Source organism: Tursiops truncatus, chromosome 8 (genome assembly GCF_011762595.2).
Source record: "Tursiops truncatus isolate mTurTru1 chromosome 8, mTurTru1.mat.Y, whole genome shotgun sequence".
Classification (NCBI taxonomy): domain Eukaryota; kingdom Metazoa; phylum Chordata; class Mammalia; order Artiodactyla; family Delphinidae; genus Tursiops; species Tursiops truncatus.
This window is the reverse complement of record NC_047041.1, coordinates 102,529,936-102,554,719: the sequence shown is the minus strand read 5'-3', so window position 1 is coordinate 102,554,719 and position 24,784 is coordinate 102,529,936. Positions and strand designations below refer to the sequence as shown.

The following is a 24,784-nucleotide window of genomic DNA, read 5'->3' as shown; positions in this document are numbered from 1 at the left end:
ACAAGGCAAGTTTCAGTTTCTAAGTAATTATATTCCAAGAAACATAGAAGAGGTAAAGATGGCCCTAAAGGTGTGAAAAAAGAAACAGCATTAGGAAAATTTCCAAACATCTTTTTTCTTCTTTAAGAAAAAGCTTATTCTTTTACTTCACTCCAGCCTAGTAAGTCTCATGTAATAGACAAACCTTTACCCAAGGAAATACCTACATTCAGATATAAATCTCTGAGTCCTAGGAGAGCCTTGCACACCTTCCATTCTCATCAGGTCCCCCAGATGAGAGAGCCCTATCCTCAGGATAGACCTCCTTGAGTTTAACACTCTATGAGACATTTCATTCTGGTCTACCACCTGCGAAACAATACCTTTCCTTAGGAAGCTGCCTCCATGCTACTGCTCCTGCTTACTCTGGGTTTAAGTTTTTAGTCCCTACACTCAAATGTGACAGTAAGTCCAGGATTACTATCTTGTCTTCATGGCCCACTGTCCTCTGTTCCAACACCAAGGCTTAATATCTCCACTCTTGGCACGACCTTTCCATGAATATATTCTATAAAACCCTAAATATTCTCTCATTTCTTTCATTTCTCCATAAACTATATAATAGCTATAGATGGTTTTATTCAATGTTACTCAAGAGGTCAGCTATTCTACTTTACCTGTTTAGAAATGGAAACTGAGGGACTGGTGCAGAGGTAAAAGAATTGGACCTATCATTCATCTTGTAGTTTTTAGCTATAGCCACTGGGTGCCAGTCGTGTGCCACTAACAAGTTACTAATCACTAAATGGCCATTTTCCGAGGGAAACGGGAATGATCTTGAGTAGGGAAGTATGGGTTTGGTCACTTATATTCCCTGGGCTTGTGATCGAGTCCTATATGGCAAAAATGTTACTAGGCTTCGGATCCAGGAGAACTCATTATAAATCCTAGCCTTGCCATTTACTGACTGCGTGATTCTGGGCAAATTAGAAAAGTTCCCTAACCAGTTTCTTCATCTATAAAATGGGAAATCTACAACCTACCTCAGGATTTTTGTAGAGATTAAAGTGGAAATCTTGGCACAGATTAGGGATTCAATAAATGTTCCTTCCTTCCAAGCCCTGTGACTACTGCATAAGACTAGCCAGCCATCTGCCAAATTTACTGGGCTGTGAATGGCCCTGAGGCTATGGGTCATCACCATAGCAATACAGTGGGGCAAAGGAGGTCAGATCATTTCCTTTTCAGATCTCACTGGGATATCACAGAGGCCCAAGCAAAAGGACTTCACAGGCTGAAACACTTGTAGATCCTGCCCATGTATCTCAGGTCCTATGATAATGCCACATGCCTTACCCTTGACCTATCCCTAGAAATTTGAAGATATAGATAGCTGTAGTGAATTGAATAGTAGCCCCCCAAAAGATATGTCCAAGTCTTAACCACTAGTACCTGTGAATGTGCAAAGGGTCCTTGCAGATGTAATTAAGGATCTCAAGATAAGATCATTGTGGATTTAGAGAGGGCCCTAAATCCAATGACAGGTGTCCTTGTAAGAGAAAGGCAGAGGGAGACTTGAGAGACAAAGGGGAATGGCCATGAAGATGGAGGCAGAGACTGGAGTCATGTGGCCACAAGTCAAGGAACATCTGGGGCCACCAGAGCTGGAAGGGGTAAGGAAGGATTCTCCTCTAGAGCCTTTGGAGGGAGTGTGGCCCTGCAAACACCTTGATTTCAGACTTCTGGACTCCAGAACTCTGAGATAATAAATTTCTTTTGTTTTTAAGCTACCAAATTTGTGGTAATTTGTTACAGCATCCACGGGTAATGATACAATGGGTATTAGCTTTTACCTATTCGCTCAAGTTGTGGGCAGCAGCTTACCGAGCTGAAGGGAAACCAGCAAGAGTGTTTGCAGTGAGCCAGCTGAAAGGAACGGCAGATGCATTCCTAGGAAGGTGCTTCCTAGAAGGTACATGCAGCCATGAAAAAACAGTGTGGTGAAGGGAGTATTTATAGGGGCTTCACTGCTACAAAGCAGAGGAGAGTGGGCAAATCCATGAGATGCTGTGATCCTTGGGTGACTAGGTACCCAAACCTCCCCATCTGATCAGGCAAACAGAAGTAGGAGAGGGAGAGAGGCAGAAGAGGTGTCTCTCAGAAACAGTGTCTATAATTTTTATAGCAACTTTATTGAGATATAGCTTGCATACATATAATGAATTGCATCTTTATAAAATGTACAATTTGATAAGTTCTGGCAAATGTATATACTTGTGAAACCATCAAGATAACCAGCATATCCATCACCCTCAAAAGTTTCTTCTGTCCTTCATAACTCCTCCACTCCCTCCAACTCCTATGCCTCCCATCTTCAAGCAACCACTGATCTGTAACTACAGAGTAATTGGCATTTTATAGAATTGTTATAAATTCAGTCAAGCAGTATGTACTCTTGTATTTCCAGGTTTTTTCATTCAGCATGATTATTTAGAGATTCATCCATCCTACTGTGTGTATCAACAGTTCACTCCTTTTATTGCTGAGTAGTATTCCACTGAACGGATATGCTGCAGTGTATTTATTCTTTTACCTGTTGACACTGGGTTGTTTCCAGTGTTTGGCTATTACAAATATGGTAGATGTGCCATGAACATTGGTGTATACATTTTTGTGTGGTATATGCTTTCATTTCTCTTGGGTAAATACCTAGAAGTAGAATGTCGAGGTCGTGAGACAGGTGTATATTTAACTTTTTAAGAAACTGCAAAACTGTTCTCCAAAGTGGTTGTATCATTTTTTATTCCTACAAAGAGGGTATAAGAGTTCCAGTTCCTGCACAGCCTTGCCAACACCTGGTATGGTCAGTCTTTTTATTACAAGTAGGTGTGAAATATTATTTCATTGTGGTTTTGATTTGCACTTCCCTAATGACTAATAATGTTGAGCATATTTTTGTATGTTTTTAAAAATTAATTAATTATATTTTTGGGCTGCATTGGGTCTTCATTGCTGCGCGTGGGCTTTCTCTAGTTGCAGTGAGTGGGGGCTACTCTTCATTGCAGTGCCTGGGCTTCTCATTGCGGTGGCTTATCTTGTTGCAGAGCACGGGCTCTAGGCGCGCGGGCTTCAATAGTTGTGGCACGCAGGCTTAGTTTCTCCACGGCATGTGGAAGGGACCAGGGTTCAAACCCATGTCCCCTGCATTGGCAGGTGATTAACCACTGCACCACCAGGGAAGTCCCCATACTTTTGTATGTTTATTTGCTGTTTGTATATCTTCTTTTGTAAAATGTGTGTTCAAATCTTTTGCCAATTAAAAAAATTGGTTTGTTTGTTTTCTTATTATTGAGGTTTGAGAGTTTTAAAATAATCTGAACATGACGGTAAGATTTTTAAATAAAGGTTCAACTTCTTTAATACTATAAAACTACCAGGTATATGGAGCTATTTCTTCTTGAGTGAACTTTGGTAATTTATGTCTCTCAAGGAATTTTCCATTTAATCTAAATTGTCAAATTTAGTGCAATGTTCATAATATTCCCCGATAATCCTTTTAATATCTGATGCCACCTCTCTAATTTCTGATATTAGTGGCAACTTGTGTCTTCTCTTATTAATCTTCTTTCTCAATGAACCACCTTTACGTTTCACTGATTTTTTTCTCTATTGTTTTTCCATTTTATTGACTTCCACTCTGATCTTTATTATTTCATACTTCTGTTTATGTTTAATTTGCTCTTCTTATTCTAGTTGAAGTTGGAAGCTGAGGTCATTGATTTAAGACCTTTTTCTTTATCTTTTTCTTTTTGGCCGCACCACATGGCATGTGAGACCTTAGTTCCCCAATCAGGGATCAAACCCCTGCCCCTGCAGTGGAAACATGGAGTCTTAACCACTGAACCGCCAGGGAAGTCCCGAGACCTTTTTCTTTTCTAACACAGGTATTTTCCTCTCTAAGTACTGCATTAGCTATGTCTCACAAATTTTGATAATATATACTTCCATTTTAATTAAATAAAATATTTTCGGGCTTCCCTGGTGACGCAGTGGTTGGGAGTCCGCCTGCTGATGCAGGGGACACAGGTTCGTGCCCCAGTCCGGGAGGATCCCACATGCCGCGGAGCGGCTGGGCCCGTGAGCCATGGCCGCTGAGCCTGCGCATCCGGAGCCTGTGCTACGCAACGGGAGAGGTCACACAGTGAGAGGCCCGCATACCGCAAAAAAAAAAAAAAAAAAAATTATCTACTTTCTCTTTTGATTTTGTGTTTGATCCATGGGTTATTTATAAGTGTGTCATCTAGTTTCCAAATATTTGGAGTTTTCCAGATATCTTTTTCTTATTGATTTTATTATAATAAAATAATAAAATATAATAATTCTACTGTGGTCAAAAACATACTTTATATGACTCAGATCCTTTAAAATTTATTGAGATGTATGTAATGGCTCAGAATATGGTCTATCTTGCTATACGTCCCTTGCATACTTAGAAATAATGTATAGTCTAGTCTACTGTGGTTGGGCAGAGTATTTTATAAATATCAGCTAGGTAAAGTTAATTCATAGTGTTATTTGAGACTTCTACAAACTTACTAATTTTTTTTTTTTTGGCTGTGTTGGGTCTTCGTTGCTGCACACGGGCTTTTTCTCTAGTTGTGGCAAGGTGGGGCTACTCTTCATTGCGTTGCACAGGCTTCTCATTGCGGTGGCTTCTCTTGTAGTGGACCAAGGGCTCTGGGTGCACAGGTTTCAGTAGCTGCAGCACGTGGGCTCAGTAGTTGTGACTTGCAGGCTCTAGCGCACAGGCTCAGTAGTTGTGGTGTACGGGCTTAGTTGCCCCACGGCATGGGGGAGTCTTCCGGGACCAGGGCTCGAACCTGTGTCCCCTGCATCGGCAGGAGGATTCTTAAGCACTGCGCCACCAGGGAAGTCCCCAAACTTACTGATTTTTCTGTCTACTTGTTCTACAAATTACTGAGAGAGGTATGTCGTGACTTCCCAATATAATTGTGGACTTCATTTCTCCTTAGAGTTCTATTAACTTTGCTTCATGCATTTAAAAACTCTCTAAAAAGTTTTATGAATGTTTAGAGCTATTGTGTTCATTGTATTCACTGTATTATATTCATCATTATGAAGTAACCCTCTTTATCCCTAGTAATATTCTTTGCTCTGAATTCTACTTTGTCTGATATTACTATACCCTCTCCAGCTCTCTTTTTATTAGTGTAAGCATGGTATATCTTTTTTCTATTCTTTTATTTTTAATCCATTTCTGTCTTTATATTTAAAGTGAGATTCTTGTAGGCAGCATATAGTTGGCTTTTTATTCAATCTAACAATCTCTGCCTTTTAATTGGGTTGTTTAGACTATATTTGATACGATAATTGATATGGCTGGGTTTAAATATATCATCTTATTGTTTTCTATTTGTCTCATCTGTTCTTTGTTCCCTTTTCTTTTTCATCTTTTTCTTCTTTGAGATTGAGTATTTTTTGATAGATTATTTTCTAGAGCAGTTTTAAGTTCATAGCAAAATTGAGCAGAAGATAGAGAGATTTCCCATATTCCCTCTGTCCCCACTGATGCCTCTACCATTATCAACATCGCCCACTGGAATGGTACATTTGTTACAATTGATGAACCTACACTGACATATCATTATCATCCAAATTTCATAGTTTATGTTAGGGTTCCATCCTGGTGTATATTTTGTGGGCTCAAACAGATGTATAATGATACATATCTACCATTATACTATCATATAGAATAATTTAACTGCCCTAAAAGTCCTCTGTTCTCCCCCTATTCATTCCTCCTTTCCTCCTAACCCCTGACAACCACTGATTTTTTTTTACTGTCTCCAGAGTTTTGCCTTTTTCAGAATATCATGCACTGTATTTGGAATCATATAGTATGTTGCCTTTTCAGGTTGGCTTCCTTTTACTTACTTATATGAATTTAAGTTTCCTCATATCTTTTCATGGCATGATACCTCATTTCTTTTTCAGCGCTGAGTAATATTCCATTGTCTGCATGTACCACAGTTTATTTATCCATTCACCTACTGATGGATATCTTGGTTGCTTCCAAGTTTTGGCAATTATGAAGAAGGCTGCTGTAAACATCTGTGTACAAGTTTTTGTGTGGACCTAAGTTGTAACTCCTTTGGGTAAATACCAAGGAGCATGATTACTGGATCACATGGTAAGAGTATGTTTAGTTCTACACAAAACTGCCCAACTGTCTTCCAAAGTAGCTGTACTATTTTGCATTCCCACCAGCAATAAATGAGAGTTCCTGTTGTTCCACATCTTTGCCTGCATTTGGATTTTGGCCCTTCTGGTAAGTGTGTAGTGATATCTCATTGTTGTTTTAATTTACATTTCCCTGATGACATATGATGTGGACCATCTTTTCATGTGCTTATTTGCTTATCTCATGCCATTTTTCGTGAGGTATCTGTTAAGGTCTTTGACCCATTTAAAAATTTTTGTTGAGTGAATCCACGGCCGAGTGGGCAATTTGAACGCCACCCAGCCGGGGCATGCGGCCGGGGTGCTGCTGGGCCTCACCTGGACGCCAGCCTCTGCCTCTGGACCCGGAAGGCCGAGAAGGAGCCGTGGGTCCGCAACCCTGAGCGCCAGCCATGGGCCCACGCCGATGGATCCGCAAGTCCGAAGCCCCAAGGAGGCGCACCGTGAGCCCGGCTCCTGCCGCCACCCGGCCGGGCCCATACTTAGGCACTTCCTCCCGTCGACTTGCTCGCTGGAGACATTGGGTTCTGAAGGAGATCCGAACTCTTGAGAAGAGCACACACCTGTTGTTAAGGAAGAACCCCCTTCTGCCGCCTGGCAAGAGAAATATGTGTTAAATTCACTCGTGGTGTGGACTTCAGTTGGCAAGCTCAGGCCATGTTGGCCCTACAAGAGGCAGCAGAAGCGTTTCTAGTTCATCTCTTTGAGGATGCCTATCTCCTCTCCTTACATGCCAGCCGCGTCACTCTCTTCCCAAAGGATGTGCCGCTGGCCAGGAGGATCCGAGGCATCAGGAAGGGCTCGGCTGAGCTCCTGCCGCCCGTGACTCTGGATAATACCAGGGAATCTGCCCGTAACCAGGACGAGATCCTGTACAAGGTGCTGCCTGGACTTGCTGTCTCTGAGCAGAGTGTGAGTGTTGCTTTTGTAATTAGTTTTTTTAAAGAAGACTGCATGGCTTTCCTCTGTAACAGAAGTAATATATGACAGAATCAACACATTCCGAAAGTCCTGAGAATAATTTTCAGATGAGGAGACTCCAAGTTTGACTTCACTTTGCAAATTATTCATACGACTGATGATTTGGAAGACATCAGATTTTCTAGGTTATGGGAGAAAAGGATATTTACTGATTATTTTAGATCTTTCTGTACCATTTAAATTTTTTACCATATGTATATTTACTTTTATTTAAAACATAAGGGAAAAAATAAGAGACGACCACTTCAATCAGTTGCATGGAAGAGCCTGGCGCATCCAGCATACAAATCTCTGTCCTTCAGATTGACTTCATCATTAGTGGCAGCAGCAAGTTCCTGTGTGGATTGTGCGTGTCGACAGATTATATAGCTTTTCAAAAACTCAATTGGGATGAAAATAGGAAATCGTCAGGGCTTCCCTGGTGGCGCAGTGGTTGAGAGTCCGCCTGCCGATGCAGTGGACGCGGGTTCGTGCCCCGGTCCAGGAGGATCCCACATGCCGCGGAGCGGCTGGGCCCGTGGGCCATGGCCGCTGAGCCTGCGCGTCCGGAGCCTGTGCTCCGCGACGGGAGAGGCCACAACAGTGAGAGGCCCGCGTATGGCAAAAAAAAAAAAAATCACTCAGAAAGTCTAGCTTGTAGAATTTATTTTATTCTTATTTGCAAATCATAGATGATGTATCATAATTTATACTTCAGAATTTTTCATTCCAGGACTTTTAAGAGCCTTTTCAATGTTTTTACAGGTATTTTTTATAACTTCCTTGTGGAGATATAATAAAAATAATTCTTTAATGAGAAAAAGTTAAAGCAAAGTTACTGTTATACAGAGATTATACTGTGTTCTTTGTGTGTTAGCGTTAAGTTCTTCATTTGGACACTTTGCCAACAGCCACAATTTAAACGAGAGAATTCAGGGATGTGTTTTTGTCTCCAGTGGAGTAGAGTATGAGCAGATAAAAACCTTGCCCATCTCTTGTAACTGAAAGCAGTTTAAGAGATTTCCAGAGAAATGGAAAGTGCCACCCGAAGACTTTTAGATATTGTGTGTGGTGAAAATGATTAGTAAGGGTGGATACTAATAATGATGTGTCAGCCAACTGAATTGAGAGACAAACTAAAGGGAAAAGGACCAAGTTCTGTTGTTTGATAAATTTTAACCCTTTGGAAAAACCTTTTCCTGTTGGACATCAACTCATTTTTATGTAGACATTGGAATAAAGCTTATCTATCTATGACTATAAAAAAAATTTTTTTTCTTGTTGATTTTTAAGAGTTCTTTGTGTATTTTGGATAATAGTCCTTTAATCAGAGGTGTCTTGTAAATATCTTCTTCCAGCCTGTGGCTTGTCTTCTCATTCTCTTGAGGGTTGAATATTTTTTATGATTCCATTTTATCTCCTTTCTTGGATTATTAGGTATAACTCCTGGATGTGTTATTTTGATGGTTCCTTTCATCTTTAACTTACCAGTTTATTCAAGTAATATTATACCACCCCAGAGATAGCATAAATTCTTACAACTATACATCTCCATTTCTCTCCTCCTGGTCTGTGTGCTATTGTTGTCATACACTTTACTTCTAACATAGGTTATAGACCTCAAAATACATTATTACTGTTTTTGCTTTAAAAAGTTAATTATGTTTTAAAGAGATTTAAATAATAAGAAAAGTCTTTATATTTATCCACATAGTTACCATTTTAAGTACTCTTCATTCCTTTGTGTAGACCCAGGTTTCCATCTGGTATCATCTTCTGCTTGAAGGACTTCTTTTACATTTATATTTCTTGTCTGCAGATAATGAATTCTTTCATCTCTTGTATGTCATAAAAAGTCCTCATTTCATATTTGTTTTTAAGGATACTTTTGTTGGGTAAAGAATTCTAGGTTGACAGGTTTTTTTCAGTACTATAAAGATGTTATTCCATTTTCTTCTAGCGTATATGGTTTCTGATGAGAAACTTGCTGTAATCCTTATCTTTGTTTCCTTGTTATTACATAACAAGGTGGTTTTTTTTTTTTTGTCTCTGTTTGTTTTTAAGATTTCTTTTTACCACTGGTTTTAACCAATTTAATTATGATGTGCCTTGGTGTAGTTTCCTTTGCTTCTTAGGCTTGGAGTTTGTTGAGATTCTTGGATCTGTACGATTAATAGATTTCATCAAATTTGGAAAAATTTCAGCCATTATTTCTTCAAATATGTTTTCTGCCTCTGCTGCTTCTTCAGATTCTCTAATTATACATGTATTAGCCTATGTGAAGTTGTCCTATAACTCACAGATGCTCAATGGTCTATTATTATTTTAACCTCTGTGTTTAATTTTTTAAATTTATTTATTTGTTTGTTTGTTTATTTTTGGCTGTGCTGGGTCTTCATTGCTGCGCGCAGGCTTTCCCAAGTTGCGGTGAGCAGGGTCTACTCTTTGTTGTGGTGTGCAGGCTTCCCATTGCAGTGGCTTCGCTTGTTGCAGAACATGGGCTCTAGGCACATGGGCTTTAGTAGTTGTGGCATGCAGGCTCAGTAGTTGTGGCTCACGGGCTCTAGAGCACAGGCTCAGTAGTTGTGGCACACGGGCCACACAGGGATCGAACCCATGTTCCCTGCATTGGCAGGTGGATTCTTAACCACTGAGCCACCAGGGAAGCCCCCTCTGTGTTTAATTTCAGATAGTTTCTATTGCTACGTGTTTTTCCTTAAGTGTCTAATGTGCTATTGATACTATTCGGTGTAACCAGTATAATTTTCACCTCAGAGACATTAGTTTTCACCTTAAAGTTTGTTTCTTTTTTATACCTTCCACATCTCTAACGAATATGTTCAATCTTTCCTCTAGTCTCCTGAACATATGGAATACAGTTATAAGAATAACTGGTTTTTGTCTACTAATTTTATCTTCCATGTCAGTTCTGGATCAGTTTGGATTGATGGATTGATCAATTGATTGAGTTTTCTCTTCATTGTGGGTTGTATTTTCCTGCTTCTTAGCATGTCTGTTTTTTTTTTTATTAGATTCAAGGCAGTATGAATTTACCTTGGTGGGTGCTGGATATTTTTGTATTCTTATAAATATTCTTGAACTTTGTTCTGAGATGCCACTGAATTACTTGGAAACCACCTGATCCTTTTAGGTCTTGCTTCTGCTTTTGAGCTTTGTTAGGCAGAACCAAGGAGTGTTTATTGTAGATGTAATTTTTTTCCATTTCTGAGGCAAGACTATTCTTAGTATTTTACCTGATGCTCCATAAATTATGAGACTTTGCTCTCTGGTTGATGAAAATAGGCACTATTCCCAGCCCTGTGTAAACTCTGCCTATTGTCCCCTGTAATCCTTCTGAGTGGTTCTTTACCTGGACAGTTTCTTCACATGAATGAGCTGATCAGTACTCAACTGAATACCAGAGAGAGGAGCCTCTGCAGATCTCCAGAATTCTCTCTCTGTGCAGCTCCCTCTTCTCTGGTACTCTGCCCTGAAAGCTTAACCTGCCTTAGCATCCCTGGGTTCCTAGCTTCATCTATTCAACTCAGGGACACCATGAGGCTCTGCCTGGATTCCTTCTCCCTGTTCCACAGTCTCTGTACTTTCTCTAAGCAGTGTGCAATGGCATTCATAGAGCTCACTTCGTTGTCTTCCATCTCTCAGGAATGACTATCCCGTCCATTGTCTGAGGCCCAATGTCTTGAGAACCATTGTTTCATATGTTGTTGGTTTTTTTTGTTATTGTCCAGATTTTTGGTTATTTCAGGCAGGAGGGTAAATCTGGTCCCTGTTACTCTATCTTGGCCAGAAGCCGCTGTATAATCATTTCCCTCTTAATCTCTTTTATTTACTCATCTTATACTTTAATTCCAGAAAAGTCGATCCTGCTGATGGTTGCCAAGAGAGCCAGAAAAGTGGGCTTCAGCTGAAACACTACTACTACCTACACCCAGAATCTGGAAATACATAAAATTTCCCAGTTATGATTTCTCTTCACTCATTAGAGGAGCCTATAACTATCTGACCTCCATGAGGGCAGAGACCCCAACTAATGCAACTCTGTATCTCCAGCATCCAAAAAGGTAAATAGATAAAAGTATGTTTTTCATTAGGCAAAACTAAACATAGGAATTCCATCATATCATCATCCTCATAAAAGTAGCTATGTGCTTAGCAGTTTACTTACATTATCTTATTCAAACCTCACAATGATCATTTTAGGTGTGCATCATTCTTATTTTACTGATAAAGAAACTGAGACTTGGAATAAATAGCTTTTATAATAATACCATGCAACTAGTTTGTGGCAGAAATGGAATTCAAGTGACATCTCTAACCATGCTCTTAACCTCTATGTAATACCATGTTCCATAAAGTTTTTCTAAACCATAGGCTTCCTTGCTAAAAGGCTAACCTCAGATTGTGCAGTCTAAAGTACTACACCTACCCATTGTGTACTCAGGGTTCTCATACATCAATATGGAAGATTTCCACCAAAGTACCTATTATTACTTTACACTTACCTGCTTCACCTCACGTGAGCAGTGGTGAAGAAATCGGTTCTGGGTGATCTCATGAAATGATTTATGCAGCTTGGTCCCAAATTCCTGTGTGTCAGCTGCCTAAAATGGGCCAGAGACAGAATATGTTGAGTTCCAGTACTGGCAACCAAAGGGTAAGTACCCACAGGAAGTTTACATTGGGAGAGATGGAGACTAATAGAAAGGCAAACCACTGACATCCTTCATGTTGTGTTAGAAGTTTCCTTAGTTCTTGTGGACACAGGATAAGTAGAAAGAAGGTCTGGGATACTTGACATGAGACAGGTAGTTGTGGCTCCCATATATCTTCCAATTTCTGTTAGCTAAGCAAGGTCTTTCAAACAAGGTCTTTGTTCTCCTATCTCCATAGGAGATAAATATCCCAGAGATCCATCTGTTCGTGAAGAGGTTATATAAACTGCTCTCCTCTAAAACAAGTTCCAAAAGAGCAGAGGTTCTACTGAACAACTAAGGCTGATATAGGAACTTTTCCCCAGATAAATCTTTCAGGGAGGAAGGGAACAGTAATTTAGTTTGCATCCATTAAGAAATGGGTAACAGCCTCTACTTTTTAGTATAGAATTGTATTGATAGGATATTAGAGTTAAAAGGGGCCAGAGTAATCACCTAATACAACACACTAATTTCATTTCATTTTATTTTTATGTATGTATGTATGTATGTCATGAAGGAAAGCGCAGTGTTTATTGTAAGGCACCATACAAGGAGTCCAGGGTAGCTAATGCTCAAAAAAACCTGAACTCCCTGATGGGTTTCAGGGGGGTATTTTTAAAGGCCAGGTGAAGGAGGGAGTCTCAGGTTATGTGATCAGCTCATGCACAATTCTCTGATTGGTGGATGGTAAGGTAACAGGGTGGAGTCACAGGAGTTAACATTATCAGTCTTCAGGCTCCAGTAGGTCTGGGGGCTACTGCTCATGGTCATCAAGTAGTTAGAATCCTCCATTCGGTGAGGGTTTTTAAAACATATATAAAACAACTCAGGAAATGTGCATCATATACTGTTATCTAGGTACCTCAGAGAGGAGCTAAAGCAGAGGACACGGGTGGAGGGGTCTCCCCCTTTAGGAAAGGCCCCATAGGCTCCTGCTCAGTTACAGTTTCATGCAGCTTTCCATAATTCTATTTAGAACAAAATACATATGCATGCTCGAGCAATGAAATATAAATTGCATAATTTCAGTAATGCCACATACCACTTAAATGCTCTTATATTTGCATTTAAAACTGGCACCACACAGAATGAAAATGAATGATAAAATTTATACAAATAATGTAAAATTTTAATTTTTCTTTACTTAGAACATTAACTAGCAAATAAAAAACACCAGACAAGTCAAATGAAACTGCAGAAGAAATTTAAAAGCTTTATACTTTACTAACTTTACTGCTTCCCCCCTTTTTTGCATTTTGCAAGGGCCCCCAAAATTGTGGCGCTACCCCTGACTATAAAGGAGCAGCCCTGGGGAACTTGGGGATGAACACACTAATTTTATAGATGAGACAACTGAAATTCAAAAAGGAGAGGTGACCCACCCAAGATCTCATAGCCAGTTAGTATGAAAGTTAGGGCTGACTTTCACTGTGCTACCCATGTGACCCAGAAAGTTGAAGCTGTGAGAAGATGCACTAGATTATAAAGGTGTTATACATTTTGACCCATTACCATTTATAGAAATTTATTCTAGGAAATAATTCAAAAGAAGCAAGCGATCACATATAGGTATTAACTGAAGCACTATTTGTTGGCAGAAAAAATGTAAACAACTTAAATGTCTGTCATTAGGGGAATGGTTTATTAAATTAGATTAAACTAATATAGGTGAATATTGGTTAACCAATACAAATTTTAAGACTGTTGAAATAGGGGAAAAGGTCAAATTATATATGAATATAAAATACTTTGGTTATGACTATATAGTATAATGTATATGAGATAATATGCAAAAATTAAGTGATAAAGTTTATTAGTTATTATTTTAAATTTTATGTATATTACACTATCTTTTCAAGAAAAAAAGTACAAAAAAATGAAGTGACATGGAAAGAATGTGTTATCCCTCTGATAATTTGGTCAGCACACACTGGAAGGAAGAAAGGAAAAAAACCAACATTTATTAAGAATCTACCATGTGTAAAAATGGGCAGAAGACCTAAATAGACATTTCTCCAAAGAAGACATACAGATGGCCAAGAAGCACATGAAAAGCTGCTCAACATCACTAATCATTAGAGAAATGCAACACAAAACTACAATGGGGTATCACCTCACACCAGTTAGAATGGGCGTCATCAGAAAATCTACAAACAACAAATGCTGGAGAGGGTGTGGAGAAAAGGGAACCCTCTTGTACTGTTGGTGGGAATGTAAATTGATACAGCCACTATGGAGAACAGTATGGAGGTTCCTTAAAAAACTAAAAATAGAATTACCCTGTGACACAGCAATCCCACTACTGGGCATATACCCTGAGAAAACCATAATTCAAAAAGACATTGCACCCCAGTGTTCATTGCAGCATGATTTACAATAGCCAGGTCATGGAAGCAACCTAAATGCCCATCGACAGACGAATGGATAAAGAAGATGTGGTACATATATACAATGGAATATTACTCAGTAATAAAAAGGAATGAACTTGAGTCATTTGTAGAGACTGTCACACAGAGTGAGGTAAGTCAGAAAGAGAAAACAAATATCGTATATTAACACATACATGTGGAATCTAGAAAAATGGTACAGATGAACCAGTTTGCAAGGCAGAAATAGAGACAAAGATGTAAAGAACAAATGTATGGACACCAAGGGGGGGAAGCAGGGGTGGGGGGGTGGGGGGATGAACTGGGAGATTGGGATTGACATATATACACTAATACATATAAAATAGATAACTAATAAGAACCTGCTGTATTAAAAAATAAATAAAATAAAATTCAAAAAAATAAAATAAAATACTAGCCATCGCATACTACTTAAGACAATTTAAGATGAAATGTATTAAAACTTTAGCATTAAAAAAAAGAATCTACAATGTGTTATGCAGGTTCACACTTAGCTCTCAACTTCATAATAACCTTGTGAGGTACTGTTATTTTTTTCTAATTTGTAGATGAAACTCAGAGAAGTTCAGTACAGGCCTAAGTCCACCTAGCTAGTAAACAAATGAGCCAAAATTTGAACTCAGGCCTTTGATTCCAAACCTTGTTACACTATTCCATACTGCCAAACTCATGTAATGCTTATGGTTGCTCAGTTATTTTCAGTATATTCTGTTGCCATGAGGTAATAGAACATTCTTCAATAAGAAACTGGGAATCACTGATCTAATCCTAGCTCTGCTTATAACTACCTGTATGATAGAAAGGAAACAAATTTTAAATAACTCATTTTCTCATTTATAAAATAGTATATACATCACTATCCATTCAACAAACATTTCTTAAAACACTTACTTATGTAGAATCATAGGAGGATCAAAGTAAATAAGGTTTCTAAGAGCACTGCACATATTACTAAGATAGGTAGTAGAATGTCATTAAAACCCTGGCACATTTAAGCATCCCCAATCTCTTACTAACTTGAAGCGTCTGGAGGCATGTCTTTCGGAAGCTGCTGCTGGTGCTTCCAGTCATGATACTCATGATGGAATTCACAGCCACTGAGAGTGAGGCCTGTAGTTTCTGATGAGCCTAGAGAATAAAACAAGGAAGGGGGAGGCTGCAGTTTATAATAATACCAAACTGCTGGTTCAGATAATCCCAAAGGGACCAAAGGTTTTAGTCAGAGCAGGATTTCAAAAATTCTTCCCCCTCCACCAAAAATACTTACTGAGATCATGACATACAAAGGACACTTAGACTTATTGACGTAGATACATTCAGAAAAGACACGCAGTAAGACACTGAGCAACAAAACAGATATATTTATTATTAAAAAACAAAAAGCTTTAAGCTTTACTCTTTTAGTATAGTTGTCTTTTCCCTGAAAAGGAGGCCATATGAAGTAAGAAATGTGTTACCAAAAGTACACAGGATGGAGGGATTCAAAAAGTCAGGTAAGGGGCTTCCCTGGTGGCGCAGCGGTTGAGAGTCCCCCTGCCGATGCAGGGTACGCGGGTTCGTGCCCCGGTCCGGGAAGATCCCACATGCCGCGGAGCAACTAGGCCTGTGAGCCACAACTACTGAGCCTGCGCGTCTAGAGCCTGTGCTCCGCAACGAGAGGCCACGACAGTGAGAGGCCCGCGCACCGCGATGAAGAGTGGTCCCCGCGGGCTTCCCTGGTGGCGCAGCGGTTGAGAGTCCGCCTGACGATGCAGGGGACACGGGTTCGTGCCCCGGTCCGGGAAGATCCCACATGCCGCGGAGCGGCTGGGCCCGTGAGCCATGGCCGCTGAGCCTGCGCGTCTCGAGCCTGTGCTCCGCAACGGGAGAGGCCACAGCAGTGAGAGGCCCGCGTACCGCAAAAGAAAAAAAAAAAAAAAAAGGAGTGGCCCCCCGCTTGCCACAACTAGAGAAAGCCCTCGCACAGAAACGAAGACCCAACACATCCAAAAATAAAAATAAATAAATTAAAAGAACGCTCAACATTAAAAAAAAAAAAAAAAAACCTCTGGCCTGAATCATGAAGAAAAAAAAAAGTCAGGTAAGAAGACAAAGTGATGTTATAAAGGATTAGGAAATGGGGGAAGAATGTAAGATTTAGTGAAACAGCAGCTCTAGACACATGTGTGGGAAGGGGAAATATATAGATAAGAAAGATATACATTGATGTAAGCTTTTATATATAGGATGGATAAACAACAAAGTCCTGTATAGCACAGAGAACTATATTCAATATCATATGATAAACCATAATGAAAGAGAATATAAAAAAAGAATGTATATATATGTATAACTGAATCACTTTGCTGTATAGCAGTAATTAACACAACATTGTAAATTGACTATACTTCAATTAAAAAAAATTTCAGGCCAAGTGCATGCATGTGCTTTCAATTTATCCAGAACTTATAGTCAATAATATAGCACTTCAATGTGTGAAAGAGGGAAGAAGACATTAATGACACTACAAATTAATATACAAAAATACTTCAAGGTGTAAAACTACCTAGAATGAATATAGTGTCCTGGGTTCAGTGTTTACTGTTCCTCTTTTATAAATGTTTTCCTGTCCCCTGGTATAATGGGAGTGGTGAAAACAAACTAACAGGCAGGCAAAACCAAGCTCATTTTGCTTGTGAAAAAACACACTCACATCGTAAGTCACGTGTTCCAAAAAAAATAAAATTTGTTCACACTCAAAAAAAAAAGAAAAGAAAAGAGGTATGTTATCAGTCATTTTCCCTGGTCTACTGTTCTGCCCATATTTATTCAAACTCACCTACTAGGAGATAAGACTAAGCAAGCTGGTTACAGTGACCCATCTAAGTTAAAGCCCAAGTTCCTAGGCTAGATGCAGTTTATAAGACCAGCCCAGGTGGGGACTTCCCTGGTGGCACAGTGGTGAAGACTCCACACTCCCAATGCAGGGGGCCCAGGTTCGATCCCTGGCCAGGGAACTAGATGCCACATACATGCCGCAACTAAGACCCGGTACAACCAAATAAGTAAATATTTTTAAAAAGATCAGCCCAGATGACCAAAGAGAGGAAGAAGCATTCAGGGAGGAAGGGCTCTCAGGCCCTGTCTGCCATATACTCTATCTTTTTCTTAGAGAAAGGAGAAAGGGAGTTGTGAATTTCTTACTACCTTGACAGCGTGGTGATGCTGCTCCAAGGCCTGGTCCACAGCGACCTGGATGGAATCTTGCACCACACTGTGGCTCTCCGTGAGAATGGCACTGAGATGAGTTGTGAGCAAAGTGTGGACTCCTAAGGGGAGGGAAAATGTTGGTAACCTTGAGTGAGAATGACCACTTCAAGACTGCTGTTCATATGCTGTGAATCAGGGCTGAGAATGGGAAAGAGGCCACTTGAAAAAAGAAGCCACTTCTGCCTATCCAGAGATAATTACTTTTCTAGACAAAAACCCCCAGCAATTTACAAACCTACCCAATTCCCACTTACAAATGAACGAAAGCTCACTAAAATTAAAGTGAAGAATGACATTATTTTTGAAGAATCAAATGAGGGATCCTGTTTAATTCACATCAGAAACAGAAATATATGCTAAATACTATAAATAATGACACTGGTGGCTCCCAAAGGAAAGGAAAAACCTCCTGGAGAGTATGTCTAACTCTACTCTGTTCCTATTTGAGCGTCACTGTTATGGTGAGCCACTGCTACTGTCAGGGTATCAATCCTTTTAGATACGCTGTGGTATAGAAAAAGTTAAGGGCTTCCCTGGTGGCGCAGTGGTTAAGAATCCGCCTGCCAATGCAGGAGACACATGTTCGAGCCCTGGTCCGGGAAGAATCCCATATGCTGTGGAGCAACTAAGCCCGTGCAGCACAACTGCTGAGGCTGCGCTCTAGGGCCTGTGAGCCACAACTACTGAGCCCATGTGCCACAACTACTGAGCCCATGTGCCTAGAGCCTGTGCTCTGAAACAAGAGAAGCCACCGCAATGAGAAGCCCACGAACCGCAACAAAGAGTTGCCCCCACTCGCCACAACTAGAGAAAGCCCGCACACAGCAACAAAGACCCAATGCAGCCAAAAGTAAATAAATGAAAAAAATTTATTTAAAGAAAAAGTTAAAACTCACAATCTGAGAATTGCTGGTATAAGGTCTTTTTAAATGAGGGACTATCTCTGATAAAGTAACCATAGGCACCACTGCTCAGCATCCTTCAGAAAAGCTAACACGTGAGACTGATGGGCAAAATACGTCATTAAACAATATGCCAGCATTGATGATCCTGATACAACCAATACAGGAAGACAAATTTACTTTTTGGGGCACCTGGAGAAAATGCTTCTTAATTAATCTTTCTTCTTTCAGTGTTTTTCTACTCCCTGTATGGTCTGTTCAAAGGTAAAGCTGGCTGGCTTTTCTCAGGGCTGCAATTAAAATGCAAGTCAGAAAAAAAAATGCAAGTCAGAAGGAACATTTTCTACCACAAGGTACCATGATGCTTTCCTGGAAGGGAGGGGAGGAATTGCTCTGCTCAAAAGGGGTCTGGAACTGGAATCAAGAGAATATAGATTCTAGCATCAATTTTACTATCAACTAATAGTGACCAAGTCACTTCACTTTTCTCATTTTAGTACAGAAAGTGCCTTTATACCACCTGCTCTCATGGGTATTTTGTGCAGATAAACTGGGATAATATATATAAAGTGTTTTGAAATGTACATTGCAATATTCAAAGAGAAAATATCGCTATTGCTATGATATCATGTGGATTACTATTTTCTATAGTTTGGTCCTAAGAATAGCCTTAAGAAATCAGTTGAAGCCCCTTTGAAAGCAGACATTTAATTAAAAAGCTATAGTTTCATCCCTAAAACTGCTGATACCACCAGATGCCTTTAACACTGTGGCAAAATGAGTTAATCATAGAAAAGTTACCATGACAAGGTAGGCAGAAGGCCAATTAAGTGATTTTCTTTTTTAAGACACATGGAAACAGACTGTAGTTCTGCACAAGCTGTTTCCTAAAAGGAGCTCTGGAGAAAGCTTTCAAGGATCTGAGAAAGAAGAGGGGGAAAAGAAAATAAAATTACTACATATATCTGTATCCATGTATCTATACCTACCTACCCTTACAGTGCATCTTCTTCAAAGGCTAGTCCTAAACTCTCAGATGTATAAGGAAATTTTAAAAGATAACTACTATGTTTACTAATGCAGTGATGGATTTCTGTTTAATCCAGTACTGAGTACCACTACCTGAGATGCTGCAGGCCTTCAGAGTCAAGCTAAACGAGGTGTACAAACTATCACAGTATTATAATAATGATAGTAACCCTGGTTTCTGAGGAAGTATGTTTAATAGGATTCAGAATGTGGTACCAGATTTTATGTCATCCTAGGGAAGACTGAACATGGTGCTCCCTCTAGCAGACCAACCTTAAAAAAAAAAAAAACTGCCAAAGATAGCAGATCTTACATCTTAAGAGGGTCTTTAGACTTGGAAGGGCCTTTGATAGCACCTAGTCTAACAATCTCATGTTAAATATATGAAAAGGAAGGATCAGATGATTTATGCAACTTGCTTTCCAAAAAATCATTAAGGAATTTGGTAGCAGTACTAAAATTAAACCCAGGTCTCTTGATTGTACCCTGAAGTCCTTTCCACCATACTAAGCTGCTTCTGAGTCTTTGTCCATGCCAGCACAGGTAGGATAATAGCCCTAGGCATTCTCACCTTTGACCTCCTTGCTGGAAGCCTCATTAGTTTGAGTCTCTTCTATGTTCCCATTCCAGGGCCTTAATGAATGGAACAGTGGGGCACCAGAGAACACCAGCTCCTCAAATAAAAGGGTTACAAGCCAGAGCCCTGGAAAGCAGTGCTTCTCTCCTAAAGAATATATACATGATGGAAAAAGGTAGGAAAGGCATGCAAGGCTGGCAGTAGAAAAGAATCCCACAGGTTCAACAAATAGTTGGCAGCAATGTGAGGTCTTCTGATCTGGTGTTGTAAGCTGTCTCATTTCTCTTATGACTCAGTGGAAGCAGGGCCACACCAAATAGCACTGGAATGCCTAGAGAGTAAAGTCCCAAGAAAAAACAGTCGCCCACAAAGAAAGAATAACCCAGAAACATATCAGGAACACCAAAAGGAAGGCTTATGAACATTCCCCCAGACATTTATCAGCTCCACTTCTTGCTTCTTCCTTCAAAGTTTAGGAGGGCACTGAGAAACACTTAAATTTATGTCTCAGGCTTTATTGGATTAAAATGCATAAGCTGGGCTTCCCTGGTGGCGCAGTGGTTGAGAGTCCACCTGCCTATGCAGGGGACACAGGTTTGTGCCCCGGTCCAGGAAGATCCCACATGCCACGGAGTGGCTGGGCCCGTGAGCCATGGCCGCTGAGCCTGCGCGTCTGGAGCCTGTGCTCCGCAATGGGAGAGGCCACAACAGTGAGAGACCGCGTACCGCAAAAAAAAAAAAAAAAAATGCATAAGCCAACTCTCATACTCAGTGGTTTTCAAACTTTACTATGTTTAGGAATCACCTGAGAATCTTGTTTAAAATGCATATTCTTGAGCCATACCAGATTTTTACATTAGCAAAACAATGAGTTAATCCTTGCCCAGGAAGCTGCACATTTTCAAATACTCCAGGTGATTCTGATGCGTGTGTTTCACAGACCACGGAACAGTGAAATCACTGCTTTACCACTAACAGAGAGAACCTTCTGATAACAGGTTATCACCTATCTGCTAGATAAAGGCCAAAGGTATTTGTATGCCTGAACAAGGACAATTTCTCCCTTTCCAGAGGTTGATGTGGCAATCACACAAAGCCATTCATACCAATGTACTCCCACAGCACCTCGTGCTCAATCTGAGATGTTGCATTAAGGCCAAGTAAAACTGATAACTTTCTTGATTCCACTTGGAAAAGCAGTAGGGTGGTGAACAGTTCTCAAGCCTGAAAAGCTTTAAAAACATACTGATACCTGAGGCCCACCTCAATCCAAGGAAATCCAAATCTCTCCGGGGGTGAGGTTTGGGCATTTTTTAGAAGCTCCCCAGGTAATATATTGTGCAGCTGAGGTTGAGAACTACCCATCTAAGGTAATATACTCTGGAGGAACCAACAGGAAGTGTCTGCTGATTTCTGGTCAACCAAATCTGGGAATGTCATCATCTAAGCGACGCTTCAAGATATAGATCTTTCGCATAGAGCATATAATTTTTTTAACTTATTTAAGCAAGGTTTTTCATTGAAATGAGTTATTTTACAGAAACACATCTATTCAGATTTATGCATCATGTAAAGTCTCCTTTCTTTATTCTCTTAACATTTAAGCACACCCAAGCTGGCAGCCCCACTCTCCTATACCTACCCCAGAGTTCCATTTTCTGGACTGGAAATCCACTGTGGAAGTCCACAAAGAGAAAAAGCAGCAGAGTTTGTCCCTGGGGGTCCATATTCTGAGTCTGATCCCCCTCACTGGATTCCACCTGATAACTCACATCTGGAAGCACCAAATCTAGAGGACAAGATATTACAGAGTATCCTAAGTAAAGCCCTCAAAATGCTAAGTGAATAAAGAACCTATACCTCAAACAAAGAGGGATCTGAGATAAATCTAAATTCGAACACTCCCTTCTCCTCCTGAATCTGTTTCTCTACCCACATGATAAAAGTAAATAATAGTGACTCACAGGAAGAACATCAAAATAACAACTGGGTGTATAAAATGCAAACCAAACAGCATTCCTTAGAATTTACTGGGAAGTATTATACAGTAAATTCATTCACTCCTCATGTAACTTTCTAAGGTAGGTATCACTAATAAGAGGCTAGTAAAAAGTAGGTATAGCTAGTAAGAGTAATGATAACAGCTAACTTGTATTGAATGCTTACCACATGCCACGTACCACATTAAATTCTTGGCATGTATTATCTCAACATTCAGACTTCACCGCACTATGGTATGGGACATATTCTTATGCTCTTTTACAGGCAAGAAGAGAGGCACAGGTAGGTTAAATACATTGCCCAACATGAGACAGGAAGTGGTGGAACTGTTTTAGACTAACCCCAAAATCTGTGCTCTTAACCACAGTGCTATATAATATTTGTATTCCCAAGTAATCTGATCCCTATGGTCTTTTTCTAGAATATAATCACTATAGTCCTAAATTCCATCCAGATCCATATAGAGAAGCACCTCCATGTGGATCCTGGTTCTGTAATGAGGGAAGGTGACATGTGCGGACATTTTCTATGCTATTCATTTCCAAAATTAACTGAGCAAGTTTAGGCATCACAAATTGGCAAAAAATGAAGGAAATCAACAAAGCATGAAAATAAAAATGGAAGAGAAAAGGAGATATGGAGAGCCCTCGAGATTTAAAAAATCCTGATAGCATGACATCCCATCTGTTAAGACCAAAAATTAATATTTTTTTTTTCAGTGACATCAATGGTTTAATGGATAGGGGGATCTTACATGTCTGAAGCAAGGTCCTGGAGTGATACCCCACTGTGTGTGGCAGACAGCAGGCAGAACATGGTTATCAAAATCTGGAGAAACTATTCTAGATAGACATTCCCAAAACATAATTATTCCTATAGAGTTTACCTAAAGGCTCTTATCTTATTTACATTTACTTAAAATTTCATCATAGCAAGATATTTTCCTTGCTGACAAATTTGCAACAGATATAATATGGTCTTATTTGACCTCAAAATAAGCCTAGGTGTAAGTATTATACTTAACACTGATGACTCTAAAGACATGTCTATATTAATCAAACCAACAAGTTTAAGCTAGCTTCAATACCAGATATCCATTCAGTACTGAATATTTCCCATATCACGTGAAACTGAAATTCATTCTGGAGTTTCTTTTATATTTCTGAGAGTTTATATGAGCGCTTAATTTCTCTTGAGCCAATTAAACAGAGCTCATCCACAAACCAATCTTGGCAGTGCCATTTGGAGGCAGAGACCCCTTTATAAGGTACACATAGACACACATTTATTTATGTGGACACAGAGATCTCACTGTTTTCTTGCTAGAGTTTAAAAAGGTCTTTTTTTTTTTCTTCACTCTCAAGGATCACAGGTAATTAAAGTTCCTGAGAGCCCAGGTAGATTATTAACATCTCAAAGACACAGGAAGAGAAATACCAATTCCTTCTAGAAAGCTAACTTCCTCTAAGGCCTATGCAAAAACCAGTTTTTAGAACGTCAGAAGAGTCCCATCTTGGATGTTTTCAGGGATTTTTTTCAGTTTCTAAATAGCCAATTCAGTTTAAACAAATAACAGTAATAGACAATAATACATATCATTCACTCACATTCGCTTGCCTCACTTTCAGAGGAACATGAATCACCATTCAAGTTACTAAGACCCTCCCTAGTGAGGGTTAAAACCAGGAAGAGAGAACAGGATTTGGACTCAGGTACCCAGACACTCACACACACACCCCCAAGATAAAAGCCAAACCAATTCCAAAAGGCTCTCTTTGGTACAATAGCAGAGCCATTAGGGGACACTGTTCTCTTAATACATCTTCCACAGTTTGCCAGGGGAGAGGAGTAGTAGGTATTCCCCCTCATTGGGCCAGGTGGTACGGTAAGCAGCCATTACCCAAGGGAGCAAGGAAAGCACTTCACCCTCATTGCTGGCCCCATATAAGTGCCCACAGCCCACAGCTGTGGCCACAGCCTTATTAAGACCAAACATTCTTTCCTCACAAAACCACTTACCTCCAGAAGCCCAAGGACACCCTCCTTTCATTCCGCCCTCTGGAATAACTACCTACTCAAGAAAAAATGTCTTACCACGAGGCCTACTTCCAAGATGAAGATTCTATCTTTCCCCCGGAAATACTTCCCTATACTGGCAGGCTTCAATCTTCTCATACCAGTCACAACTCTAGAATACCTCCTCGCTACTGGTGAACTTCCTCAGGATCCAGTTGAACAGACTGCCTTCTAAATTTCAAAGGATTCTAGCTAACAACAGTCAAACTCAAGACTATAAAGCTCCTAGACATCAGCTCATGGTTGCATATTCCTATTTCTCAGTTTTATTTGCTGGTCTAATTATTAAGCATCCAATTTCAGTATGATTCACCCAAAGCCAATGTGATTAGGCTCTATATGAATAGTACAGTCAGCTTCCTAGGTTTATCACTATATGGTTTATACTCCTGCCTTGCTTTTACGTAGTATTACAATTTTTCTAAGTAATTTTATATGGATTTTTTCATTTCATTGAGAAATATTTCTCTTCCACGATAGTTCAAAGATGTTCTTGCAACTTTACTAACCTTTCTAAAACCCCAGAGTTGATGGATTAAGGTACAATAGAAACCCTCTGAACAAGTCCCTGGAAGGTGAAGGCCCACTGACTACATCAAGAGGGCCAGGAATAGAGAAGGCAGTAGG

General features: G+C 39.8%; 1 protein-coding gene across 10 annotated transcripts in view; it reads right to left on the bottom strand.

Annotated features, from left to right (window-relative positions):
- TOP6BL (TOP6B like initiator of meiotic double strand breaks) overlaps positions 1-24,784 on the bottom strand; it is a 92,538-nt gene that overhangs the window by 5,817 nt on the left and 61,937 nt on the right. For 9 of the 10 annotated variants that reach the window (XM_073809212.1, XM_073809220.1, XM_073809211.1 and 6 more), the window contains 5 exons: positions 21,723-21,869; positions 17,510-17,631; positions 15,341-15,451; positions 11,724-11,822; positions 6,559-6,834 (listed from right to left, as the gene is read on the bottom strand). In XM_073809212.1, the coding sequence (XP_073665313.1) occupies positions 6,559-6,834; positions 11,724-11,822; positions 15,341-15,451; positions 17,510-17,631; positions 21,723-21,869 (755 nt within the window). The remainder of the gene's footprint in view (positions 1-6,558; positions 6,835-11,723; positions 11,823-15,340; positions 15,452-17,509; positions 17,632-21,722; positions 21,870-24,784) is intronic. The other variant, XM_073809214.1, reaches the window with a different exon arrangement.